At 40.3% G+C, this 13,827-nt stretch overlaps 1 protein-coding gene across 2 annotated transcripts in view; it reads right to left on the reverse strand.

The window, feature by feature from the left end:
• Positions 1-13,827, reverse strand: part of LOC120781455 (transcription initiation factor IIB) — a 348,751-nt gene that overhangs the window by 284,541 nt on the left and 50,383 nt on the right. For both annotated transcript variants that reach the window (XR_005706067.1, XM_040113669.1), the window contains exons 3-4: positions 4,002-4,236; positions 3,814-3,935 (exon numbers count right to left, since the gene is read on the reverse strand). Coding sequence is in view for 1 of the 2 variants with exons in the window: in XM_040113669.1 (XP_039969603.1) it covers positions 3,814-3,935; positions 4,002-4,236 (357 nt within the window). In the remaining variant the exon portion in view is untranslated. The remainder of the gene's footprint in view (positions 1-3,813; positions 3,936-4,001; positions 4,237-13,827) is intronic.

Here is a 13,827-nt window from a genome sequence, read left to right on the forward strand (position 1 = left end):
AAGACATAGATCGACAGACGGAGATTCTAGTGAGGCACGTTGGTAAAGCATGCAACGCTTCTATGAGTAGGAAGAAAAATCGCGCCCATAGAAAGCCAGATTACCTACAAAGGTGGCAAAGGACAAACACCGACGTGCCCACGCTATTTAAACCCGTTGTGGAAACTCTATTTCCCGCACATTCCCTATATAATCGAACAGCTCGAGCGCAAGAACCTACTGAAACGGAAGACACAATAGTCACTGATGTGGGGGTAATAGAAACGGCAGAAAGATTTGGTGATGCCAAAGCACCCCAGTCGTGGATGGTCTTCCAAACAAGGCTTTAGAAATAGCCCTCAAGAACCATTTGCTGAAGTGTTTACGGAGTGTTTTCCCGAAAACCTGGAAAAAGCAGAGACTGAAAAAAACCAGCCGGAGAGCCCACCTCATATCGACCGCTCTGTATGCTAGATACGATTGGCAAGATACTAGAGCGAATAATCTGTGCACGATTAGAGCTGTATTTAGAATAGGAAGAGAATAAAGGTCTGTTCGACAACCAATATGGATTCTGCATCAACCACTGATGCAGACATAGCTAACAAGGCAATAGAAGCTACCAGATGGCTGTATGGTAACGGGTGTTTTTTTTTAAATAAATCAATAAATCAAAATCAAGTTGGGATATCAATGAACTTCGATTCTTTTGCATTGTCACCACGGGCACAATTGCATATGTATCATTCGAAGATTCCCCCTCCGAATTAAAAAAAAAAACATACGAAGATGGTTGTATTATAAGTAAAAAAAATCATCGGATTTAAAGTTATTTCAAATTTTACGAATTGGGTGTACAACATAAGATATTGGATGACTGCTGAAGCTGCTATTGAAAGCGAATTTAAACCTGTAATATAAGAATATGAAAATAATGTTATGCGACAAATCTGTCCTTTTAGTTATCACTTGTACGGACAGACGGACCGACAACAGACAAACATCTGATGTCCTTTTAATTTTTCGAACTAATACAGGGCTTTCTTCGAGCCCATTCTTCCATTTAAGCCGTTTTTCTGAAGAGCTCTCCTAACAGTTTCAGCGCATACAGAAAGATTTGATCTCTCAAGCTTAAGTTCTTTTAAACTACTCACATTTCCTTCTTTTTTTATTTCAATCATCATCTCTATGTCTTTGTATAACTTCATATACGCTGGACTTATTTTTATTAACTATATCAGAAATTTAACGTTCTTTTCCCATATATTACTCCGGAAATACCATTGACCGGAGAGTATCTGTGTTAGGTAGTAGCCAGTCTTTTCCACTATTCTACTATGCCACACCTCTATATCTTTGATCAATTCGGCGGCCCATTGTTTTTTTTTGCACTCCCTTCTCCACTGATTGTGCCAGAGTTCAAACGTTTGCTTTCTTGGCTATTGCCTTGTGGACACGTGAATGCCTATTTAATAACCAAAGTTCCCCTCTCTCCTTTGCGGGAGATCTATTGGGATAACGCCGCTTATTATTAGCACTGCGGATTCGAATACGATGCGATACGCCGAGGTGACTCTCAGGGCTGTTGTCTTCTGCACCTTAGCGAGTACTTTTCGCCTTATATTTTGCTGCCATATAATAGCAAAGTTGTGCACATTAGCAACTTCTTTCTGCTTGCGAGCGGACTTTCGGTGTTTGCCAGAAGTTTTTATAGCGACATAGTGATATTTGCTTACTATTTAGCAGCGTACTGAATTTGAGCGCAGTATGTCAGTTTGTTTTCCATTCTTATACCGAGGTATTTTAGGATATTCGCTTGTATTCCTTGGGTATTCCAGTGGGAGGTATTTCCTAGTAAGCACGATTTTTTCAGTAATAGCTCGGGGTTTTCCGCGGCTGTGCCGCGTAAATTCAACCATATCTGTAATCGCAGCATAACTTGCATCTGACTATTACGGTATTACGTGCAGTTACGACAGCGTCGATGTTGTCTGCATATCCAACGAAGTAGAAGTAGAAGACATTTCGAGGTTTAAAGTTCCGTCGTACTTTTATTTTATTGTCGATCGAGATTGTTTCTTTACTTGATATGTGGTGTTATCTGTACGTACACAACGAAGGATCTCACAATGTCACTTAATCAGATCATCCACAGACGAATTCGTTCCACGATCGTGTTCGTTTCAACGAAATTTCCGTCGTTGATGGTAGTGTTCGTGCCCACATTTCGTGTACGACGTTTTGTTTACGAAAGATATAAACGTTTCTATCTTGGTTCTGATGTGCTCCAAAAAGAATCCACCGACATGTTTACTTGCTGTAAATTTTCTAAAAATGATGTTCGCAAGCCATGTTGAAACTGTTTGGCGGACAAATGTGCAAATTTGCCTGTGGATGGTCTGCTTTAGTCAACTTCTGGTCGCCCATTATTTATAGAATTGGTTCACAAACACATGGCAATTTTATGCCTAAACTTCTCCTCAGTCATAACGAGTGCTTGATACTCATTAGGCAACCAAGAAAGCAATAACGATGCAACCAATTCGTCATCTACGTTCAGATCTGCATTTACAATTTGATTGACCTCATGAGCACTTCGTTCAGATAATCCTGCACGGATTTGAACTATTCAAGTTTTAAGAGCACCAGACTTTACAAAAGTTCTAACTTAGAAGTTAAACCACCGTCTTCATACGCAAGTTTAAAAATCTTACATTCGGTATTTGAACCGATTTATTTTTGGTATTACTTAAAGATTAAAGATGCTCTTTGAATTCCAATAAGGTACCTCACATAAAGGTTTTTTTTAAAGAAAAAATACAGAAACTTCAAATTTAATTGGGAATATTTATTAACATTCGAAATAGCATTCTCTGGCATTTATTTTTTGAAGATTATCTCTTTCAAAAGTTGACCGCATCTACGTCTCAGATGGTCCATCCGTTGAGTCCCATCTTCGAGCATTTCGACTGGGAAGGTCGAGCGTCTTCAGAGTCAGAGTCAGTCAGAGTTGCTACGTGGTAGCTGGGTCTCAAGATGACTAATGATGCTGCGAATAGTACGCATAGTAAGCCGATTATGTTGACTATAAGTTGAGCGAAGCTCGCGAAACACATTCTTTACAGAACGTGAATTTTTGTAATAACAATGAACGGTTTGTAAGCGTTGTTCATGCGTAAGTCTTTTTTTGATGAAATGCCAAACAATACTGAACAATAATAATAAGACAATTTGACACGTCTCACGCATGATCTGTCTTAAAAGGCTTTTGAAAATATTAGCTTTACTTGGAACACCTGTTATAATAATCGATGTATGATAAGTAAAGTTAACCAGATATTTGTAAACCCCACATATGTATATGGGGACTAGGGCAGGCTTACGCCCGATTTTATCCGATCACGATCTTGTGAACTTTGGTTGAAATAGCTATAATAGCTTGTGATATATGTATATTGAACCTATTAGGGGCAGGGTCATGCTCACTTCTTAAAGATTTTCAGCCCACACGTGCCACTCACTATTGTAATCGCCTGTATCAAATTACAATATTATATCTTAATTCGGAGCTTAGTTATAGCACTTATATGTTTTGTTTAATGTCTTTTGGTGAGCGTGGCCACAAGTAGATTGCGCTAATATACAATACCAACCTTCCTTGGGTGGCAAGGAAAAGTTGTGCAAAGTTTGGTAAGATTTCCGCATGGTATCTGTACTTAAAACAATAGACATACGTATTACAAAAATGCAGATATAGCAACTGTCTAGTTTTTATACAACTTTGTCATAGGATTATATATTACACATAAATTTCTACCTAATGTTTATACAAACCTGAGAAGCCATATATATAGCTGCGGCGGCAACTGAAATTGGCGATCTTCCTGGAACAATGTCCATTTCGACAGCTTTTTTCGCTATATATGTCGCAGCTCGCTGTACCATATTTGGAAGGTCTAAAATAAACAACAACAAACCGAAACTATATTTACAAATACAATAATTATTTAATAAAACATTACCAAGATTGGCACAAAATCTGGACATGAAATCCGCTGTAGTAATTAAATCTACACTTGTTTCAAGTGCTTTTAGAGTCAACTTGAAGCAACGACCAATTTCCTTTTTGCTTATTTTGCTAACAGCACAGATTTCTTTGAAAGTACGAGGAACTCCCTCTTGTCGGCAGGCAATATATAAACATGCAGATGCCTTAGCATCATTAGACCGTCCTTTGAGATTTTTACCATCATGTACCTATAAACAAAATATATAGCTTATGAAAAGTATTAAAATTCTAAGAATTTTTTGACCCAAATCTGTATTTCTACCATTAACCATACATTAACTATACTTACATATGGAGCTCTGGTATGGTGGCCAGCGCTAAAAAAAAAAATTCAACATTAGAAAATTGAAAGGAATACAAAGAGCAGCATGTGCGAGGCTGACTTCATAAACGCAGTTTGCAATGCAACACTGCAATGCCTAGTGTTCATAATCGCATCAGACACAACCTTGGCAATGCCGCGTGTTCATTATTGCATGGCAATGCTTTTTTATGCGCAACATATGCCAAACTTGTGCATTGCTTTCATTTGTGATGCTTTAGTGGCTTTTCTTGGCGGGAAAAAGTAAACAAAAAACAAAATATAAATTTGTGGTGAAAAAGGCGGATTTATGGTAAGTAAAAGTGGTTTACTTTAAAGATTGTAGTTGTGCTTATGATTTTTTAATATTTTCTGCATATGCATAGTGAAAAAAAGTGGAACCATGAGAGGAAGAAATTACTTATAGAAATAAGATTGAAGTATGAGCCAGATTTCGTTGCAAAAAAAAAAAAGAGGAACACACTTTGGGAGCAAATAATGCGGGATGTGAAGGAAATAGATAACACATTCCCATTCTCCAAGGACGAAAGTACCAGATGTTTTGTTAATATAATGAGCACCTACAAACGAATAAAAAAAACGCAACAACACATCTGGGGAAGGCGCAACAAATTGGGAATTTTTCCAAACATTGGATGAAGTTTTCGGCAGCCGCAGTAGTGTCCTTGTACCTGATGCCATGCTGGAATCTTCCCTTGAGTCCTTAATGCAATATTTAAGTAATGATCCACCCGATAGCCCTACGGTGCTGGACTTAGATGCAACATTACCTAGTACTAGCACTCCAAGAAATAAACTAACAAGAAAAATCAATGTGTTAGAGTTTTTAAACAAGGAATCGGAAGAAGATGCCAAAATTATGAAGAAATTGCTGGAACAGTGGAAAAAGAAAAATTGGTCGAATTGAAAGAAATTCGTACACTGTTCCAGAAAATACTCGACAAATCTTAGAATTCAAGTATGTTTTACGTTTAACCTTGAATGAATTTTTCATATTAAATTTTAAGTGCAAAATGAATTGTTTTTTGTTTATTTTTTTCCTATAAGTGCAAAATTAACTGACTGTTATTTTATTTTTATTTTTTCTTTACTGGATTTTTTAAAGTTTAAAAAACAACTAACACTTTAAAGTCCAAACTGTTTTCAATTAGGCAGACAATAGCGTGGCCAGTGCATCCCTTTTTGCTTTTGCCTCCCTTTGTCCCGATGTAGTCGTATCTTCGACTATTTGGGGCTCAGTATGTGCTTTTCCTTCATCTATTTCATCGATTAAGTAGCCTTCATTTTCAATTATTATGTTATGAACAATCATGCATGCCATTGTAATTAATTTTGGCATATATGGACGTTGAGCTTCAATGTATTTGAGAATTCTAAATTTTTTTTAAAACATCAAATGCCTGTTCCACAACAACGTGAGTTGAAGACAGAATCGCATTGTATTTTGACTGCATTGGTATTAAGAACCCGTTATCACGATAGGGCACCATAAGGAACATCGCCCAACAAATGGTAATTAGAAAAGATTTTAATCTCCTTGCTAATTATAACTCCTTTGCCAAACTGATGCGTCGTGGCATGCACCTGGACAGCCGATAAATGCAGTTTTGGGAAATTTGATTACATCTCCCTTCAAGCGGCAAATCATTTTAATTATTTTCAGAAACACCTTATATGCGACGCCAGCTGCCACACCAAACCGATCGCTGACATCTCTAAAAGAGCAATTATTGCTTAGCTTCCAAATTGTTATTTGTAAAGCTTTGTTCAACGTTATTGCTATATGTCCAGTTTCACTTGAATTCCACCAGAGCTTAATCGCAATCTGCAACGTTATTACACTTGGGGTATTAGTTTTATCAACTTACTCAATACTCTACGTATTTTATAATAAATACCTGAAATGTACTTTTCTTCATTCGAAAATGAGAATAAAATACATCGTCTTCCATGCTTTCGATAACCTTACAAAAATTTTTGGTTTTTGGAATTCTGCTCCGTGAATTTTCGCTAGCTAATAATGCAAAACGACGGCGTTTTCTTTTATTTATTATATTTTTGATAACACTGCTGCTTGAATCTCTATTATCAGCCAATTCCGAGGCTGTTTTCAAAAGAATACAGCAATATTCCTGCACATTCATTTAAAAAAACTTTGTTGTCGAATATGTTAATGTTAGTGATGCAAGGTACCAATCTTTTGCGCGTTCATAAATGCAGTAAAATGCCAACAATTTATTTGACAAAGCAGTGTTGCCATGCAATATGCTCACCATTAATAAATCAGACTACATTCTCCCAAAGCTGGATTTCAACAGACACTTCCAGGCGAGGATACCATCTAGACGAGAATGGAGAAGAGGTTCAATAGTAGAGGAAGATAAGACCGCAGTCTATACCGACGGGTCCAAAATTGACTGCGGAGTAGGCACGGGGGTATTCTCCGCTGATCTAGGCATATCTCTCTCTATACGTCTACCGAACTCGGCTAGCATCTTCCAAGCAGAAATACTAGGCATAGAAAAAGCCTGCGAAGTTCTATTAGAAAACCACGGGAATATACATAAAGCAACTATATTTACGGATAGCCAGGCGGCCCTCCTGGCATTGTCTTCACCCATGACAAATTCCAGTATAGTTCACAACTGCAAGAGAGCACTTAGCTCAATAAAAGACAAGCTCCAACTAAACTTGATCTGGGTTCCCGGCCACAGGAACATTTTCGGTAACGAAAAAGCAGACGAGTTGGCAAAGGCAGGAGCTTTCCTCAATGAATCCGAGGCGGAGCTAATACCAAGCCCACTAGGATCGATCAAAGGAGAGATCAGTAGACAATTTCAACAAATTGCAAACAACACGTGGAAAAACATTACAAAATGCGTCACAAATAAACAATTATGACCAACATGTGACAGGAAAAGAACCAACGACTTATTAAATAGGTCAAAAAAAAGTATTTACAGAATAACAGCTACCACAACAGGGCACTGGCCATTTGGGGACCATGCGTCCAAGATGGGTATGCCATACAACGACATCTGCCGTGGCTGCGAAGTAGCAGGGAACAAGGAAACAATCTTCCACTTTCTCTGCGAATGCCCAGCTCTAGCACAGATCAGACACAAAACACTCGGTATCCACCAAGCACCAAACCTTGAATGGATTTCCACCAAAAGCATATCGGACATAAGTAGTTTCATCAAAAGCTCAAAATGGTTTGAGAGAGAAGGTGAAACGTAATAGCAGATACAGGAACGAATAGTGTATCAAAATGGCACATCAAGTGCTAATTGAGCGCGATAGGGCTGCACTCCTACCTACCTACCTATCATTAACCATATATGTATATAATAGTTATTAATTCATATTGGTTATTATTTGTAAATATTTGAACAAAATTTTTTGCACTAATGACAGCATTATTAAAGCATATTCGCTTTTACAATGAAAAACATGTTCACGTGTCATTATCACCTTCGAAATAGCATCTTTTTGAGCCATTAATGCAAGCAAGCAAAGCAAGTTTCAAAAACAGAAAAAGTTACAGGGAGCCAAATTGGCGAATGTGGTGACTAAGCGATAACTCTCGTTTGGTTCTTGGCCAAAAATTCAGGCACAACGCAAGAATATGACTGGCTTTCAGGCCTTTTGGTACGATTCTTGCATAGAGAAGCTTCATACCCAAAATTTTATAATTTAATTATTTTTTTTAATTTATACTTATGTTCGTGTTCAAGTAAACTCTCTAAAAGAGTGTTTTTCACCATTTTAAATGATTTCGTAGTCGTGATTTCATTGGAAACACTAAATTTTAAGCAAAGTTCTTGATTATGGAAAAAATCCCTGACAAACATTTAACGTCGTCAACAAACAGCTATTAATCACACACTAATTCACATATCGAGTTAAACAAAAATGATATCGATTCGAATTGCGCGCGCATTTTAAATGAAGCAGTCCGAGTCAAATATGATAGCGAAATACTCAAAAAAAAATATGAAAGCATCGTCCGCTATGGCTATAACCAAAGAGTTGGGAGCAGCTGATATTACAAAAGTTCAGACTATGAGAAACTTCTTACATTCACTCGATTGCAGTCGCACTTATCGAAGGCAAATATTTTATAAAATATATATTTAACTGCACAAAATTTGGTGCATTTTATGAATTGAGGCCTACAAGGTGTTCAAAGTTGACTTTTCAGCAAACTAATTTTTCTTAATGAGCGTGGTATTACCAATTAATACGAACTGCAATTTTGCCCATGAAAAAAGTAAGTTTTAATTAAAACGTACAGCGTACCCACGATCTTTGAAAAATATCAAAAATTAACAAAATGGCGTAATTTTGAAAAAAAAATTAAATTTTTTTAGGTAAAAATTGGTCGTTTTTTATTGCCAAATTGACAATTTTAAGTCAACAGATCGTAGGTCATTGTATAGTAAATGTATTCAACAATACTCAGTTTTAATTTGAAGTCGATCAGTTAATTTCTTATGATGTCAGAAATTTTTCGATTGATATCTATATCATAGGCATACGCCAGCAGCTGTACACTCTTAAAAAAGATTGTACCTGCTCGATTAAGTTCTGCAGCTCGAATTATTTTCTCCAGCAGCAGATTGAAGAAGTCGCACAATAGGGAGTCGCCTTGTCTGAAACCTCGTTTGGTATCGAACGGCTCGGAGAGGTCCTCCCGATCTTGACGGAGCTTTTGGTGTTGCTCATCGACAGTTTACACAGCTGTATTAGTTTTGCGGGGATACCAAATTCACACATCGCGGCATGAAGGACGCCAAGATTTGGCGTATGGTGAATATCTGGTCGGTTGTTGATTCGCCAGGTCTAAAGCCACACTGATAAGGTCCAATCAGTTTGTTGACGGTGGGCTTTAATATTTCACACAATACGATCGATAGAACCGTATACGCGATGTTGAGGAGGCTTATCCCACGGTAGTTGGTGCAGATTGTGGGGTTTCCCTTTCTGTGGATTGGGCAGAGCACACTTAAAGTCCAATGGTTGGGCATGCTTTAGTCGGACCATATTTTACAAAAAAGCTGATGCATGCTCCTTATCAGTTCTTCCCAGCCGTGTTTGAATAGCTCTGCCGGCAATCCATCGGCCCTCGCCGCTTTGTTGTTCTTCAGCCAGGTAATTGCTATTCGAACTTCTTCATGGTCGGGCAATGGAAAGTCTGCTCCATCGTCATCGAATGGGGAATCGAGTTCGCCTTCTCCTGGGGTTTTATTTTCACTGCCATTCAGCAGGCTGGAGAAGTGTTCCCTCTATAATTTAAGTATGCTCTGGGCATCGGTGACTAGATAAGCATTGCGGGTTCTACAAGAGTATGCTGCGGTCTTGAATCCTTGTGTAAGCCGCCGCATTTTTTGGTAGAATATTCGAGCATCACCCCTGTCGGCCAGATTATCAAACTCTTCGTACTCACGCATTTCGCTCTTTCTTTTTCTGTCTGCAAATGCGTCTCGCTTCCCTCTTCAACTCTCGGTATCTATCCCATCCCGCACGTGTTGTGGTCGATCGTAACGTTGCGAGGTAGGCAGCCTGTTTTCTTTCCCCTGCGACACGGCACACCTCGTCGTACCTGCTGTTCTTTTGCATTTTCCGAAGACCAATGGTTTCGGAAGCAGCTGTACCTAAGGAGTTTGAAATGCCGTCCCACAGTTCCCTTATACCGAGTTGTTGACGAGTGCTCTCAGAGAGCAGTAGTGCAAGCCGAGTAGCAAATCGTTCAGCTATCTGTTGCGATTGCAGCTTCTCGACGTCGAACCTTCCAAGATAGTGGTCCGTGTCGATATTAGGACCTCGGAGTATACGCACGGCTAGAACACTGGAGACGTGTCTTCCGTCTATCACAACATGATCGATCTGGTTGTTGGCTTTTCGATCCGGAGACAGCCAGGTAGCTTGATGTATTTTCTTTTGCTGGAATCTTGTACCACAGATAACCATATTTCGAGTCCCGGCGAAGTCGATCAGCCTCAACCCATTTGGGAATGTTTTGTCGTGGAGGCTGAATTTACCGACCGCTCCAAGCGCTCATAGAAGGCATCTTTGGTCACATCGTCCTTCTCCGTCGGGGCGTGGGCGCAAATCAGCGATATGTTGAAGAACCTCGCTTTGATGCGGATTGCGGCTAGACGTTCATTCACCGGAATGAATGATAATACTCGGCGACGGAGTCTCTCTCCCACCACGAATCCAACACCAAACTTGCGCTCCTTTATATGGCCACTGTAGTAAATGCCACAAGGACCTACTCGTCTCTGTCCTTGTCTCGTCCATCGCATTTCTTGGACGGCGGTTATGTCAGCCTTTATTTTCACGAGGACATCAACCAGCTGGGCAGCGGCACCTTCCCAATTAAGGGACCGGACATTCCAGGTGCATGCCCTAATATCGTAGTCCTTATTTCGTTTGCCATGGTCGTCATCAAAAATGGGGTTTCTCTTCCGAGGCTGTTGGTAGTTTTTCATTGGTAGAGTTTTTTACGTGGCGGGTCCCAAACCTAGCGCACAACCCTATGTAGGGGATGTTTCGCCTTCTCACTTTAGCTCGCCTTCGAAGGGATGTTCTTAGGCTACCCAGAGGATACTTGGTCAAAGACCGGAAGTCGTGAGCTGCTTGAGCCATGTGTAAAAGAATCGTTTCTGGCCACTCCCAAGTGAATGGCGATCAGAGAACTTTCCTCACTTGCTTGAACTTCCACACATGACTCCATCTTATTACAAACTTAATATTAAAAAGTATTATAAATCTACCCAGAAATCAATTCATGGTTTTATTGGCATTATACCATATACTGTTGAAACATAGAGCCGGAAACTCCAGTATGTAGGCAAAAGACCAAAACCCTTGCTTCTGGGTGCGGGCCTTTTTCGTATAGCGGCCTTTGTGACCTTCTAAGGGTGCCAAGGAACATGTGAATAAAGTTTTATAATTTTATGTCTATACCTTTATAACGGTTTACATTGAAGTTAAAGCAATTGAACTAATTTCATTCGAAGTTAATTGGCGAGAATGTTTTTATTGTTTGTTTTTGTCCAAACGTCTGTAGTTTATAACAGAAGGAAAAGTGGTCCTACTGCCGTGGTCAAGCCAATTCGGTACAAATTCTCCCCTGCATTACTCCCCCAAATTACATAAAATAATAAAGGCGTAATGCAGAGGAATATCAATCGCCCCAACTTTAACTTTTAACGGCGAAAGAGGAGAAACAAAATATACTCTTTCCCGCGTTTTTCTAAAGAAGCTGAAACACAACTTTATATAAGTGAAACATTATTATACAAAGTACATATTGAAATACATTAAGAGGTGAACATTATCTCAAGTTACAACATCAAATAATGCGGATACAACACAAGAATCCACACAAAATTAATCAGCAATACCTCACGGCGAAGGAATAAACCCAACACACAAAACGGATCAATATATTTGAAATCACAACAATAATGGAAACACACACACACTCATATATTTCCGAATCCGAAATTTACTAAACGAAATATTTTTCTTTGAACGGACTCGGCCCCCTTACGTCGACAAACCCCGACAGTTGCTGTTTTAAAGATTTTCCAGACCCTGCATGGGTCTGCAATATGTTAACAGCCAATTAACGGCAGGCCAGGAATCAAGTTCTTGCTCTGCAGTAGGTAGTGTTTGGAAGCCAAGTGCGCTTTTCACTGGGAAGTCAAAAACGGTGTTAATAGCACCATTGTGAATGGCACGGTAGCACTGGTGGGCGTAAATTTGGTGAGTTTATTGCTCTATCTCGTCGACGTGTTGGCGGTTGTGTTCAGGGTGAAAACTGTCGAATGGGACATCTAAAATTTTAAAGTGGTTTGTCGTCGTAATTTTGACATCGTCAACGGAAATGTCGAAGTCCAGTCTGTAATCTATCTAAGTTGATATATAGTTTGACCGTGGATTTGATAGTTCTTCAACATATCGCTGGTCTCCGCCCACGCCCTTATAAGAGCTGCCACCGCCACGATGTCAAAATCGTGCTTGGCGACTTTAACGCCAGGGTGGGCAAAGAAGGTATATTTGGCACTACAGTCGGTAAATTCAGCCTCCACGACGAAACATCCCCAAATGGGTTGACGCTGATTGACTTCGCCGGTGCCCGAAATATGGTTATCTTCTTATGGTTATATTCCAGCACAAGAAGATACATCAAGCTACCTGGCAGTCTCCGGATCGAAAAGCCAACAAACAGATCGATCATGTTGTGATAGACGGAAGACACGTCTCCAGTGTTCTAGACGTACGTACGCTCCAAGGTCCTAACATCGACACGGACCACTATCTTGTTGCAAACAAGATTCGCACCCGCCTCTGTGCAGCAAAAAAGGCACGTCAACAAACACAAGGAAGGTTCGACGTCGAGAAGCTGCACTCCTGCTCTTTGAGAGCACTCGTCAACAACTCGGTATAAGGGAACTGTGGGACGGCATTTCAAACTGCTTACGTACAGCTGCAACCGAAACCATTGGATTTAGGAAAGAGCAAAAGAACAGCTGGTACGACGAGGAGTGCAGTGTCGCAGGGGAAAGAAAACAGGCTGCCTACCTCGCAACGTTACGATCGACCGCTACACGTGCGGGATGGGATAGATACCGAGAGTTGAAGAGGGAAGCGAGACGCATTTGCAGACAGAAAATGAAAGAGGTTGAAATGCATGAGTATGAAGAGGTTGACACGCTGGCCGACAGGGGTAACGCTCGAAAAGTCTACAAAACGTTGCGGCGGCTAACAGAAGGATTCAAGACCGGAGCATACTCTTGTAGAACCCCAAAGGTCATCTAGCGACCGATGCCCAGAGCATACTAAAATTATGAAAGGAACACTTCTTCAGCCTGCTGTGAAAGTAAAACGCCAGGAAAAGGCGAACCTGAATCCCCAATCGATGACGATGGAGCAGACGTTCCATTGCCCGACCTGAAGAAGTTTGAATGGCAGTTACCCGCCTGAAGAATAACAAAGCGGCGAGGGCCGATGGATTGCCGGCAGAGCTATTGAAACACGGCTGGGAAGAACTGATAAGGAGCATGCATCAGCTTTTTTGGAAAATATGGTCCGACGAAAGCATGTCCAACGATTGGAATTTAAGGGTGCTTTGCTCAATCCATAAAAAGCGACACCCCACGATCTGCGCCAACTTTCGTGGGATAAGCCTCCTCAACATCGCGTATAAGGTTCTATCGAGCGTATTGTGTGAAAGATTAAAGCCCAGCGTCAACAAACCGATTAGTGTGGCTTAAGACCTGGCGAATCAACAACCGACCAGATATTCACCATGCGCCAAATCTTGGAAAAGACCCGTGAAAGGAGAATCGACACACACCACCTCTTCGTCGATTTCAAAGCTGCTTTTGACAGCACGAAAAGGAGCTGCCTTTATGCCGCGATGTGTGAATTTGGTATTCCC

Source organism: Bactrocera tryoni, unplaced genomic scaffold (assembly GCF_016617805.1).
Source record: "Bactrocera tryoni isolate S06 unplaced genomic scaffold, CSIRO_BtryS06_freeze2 scaffold_7, whole genome shotgun sequence".
NCBI lineage: Eukaryota > Metazoa > Arthropoda > Insecta > Diptera > Tephritidae > Bactrocera > Bactrocera tryoni.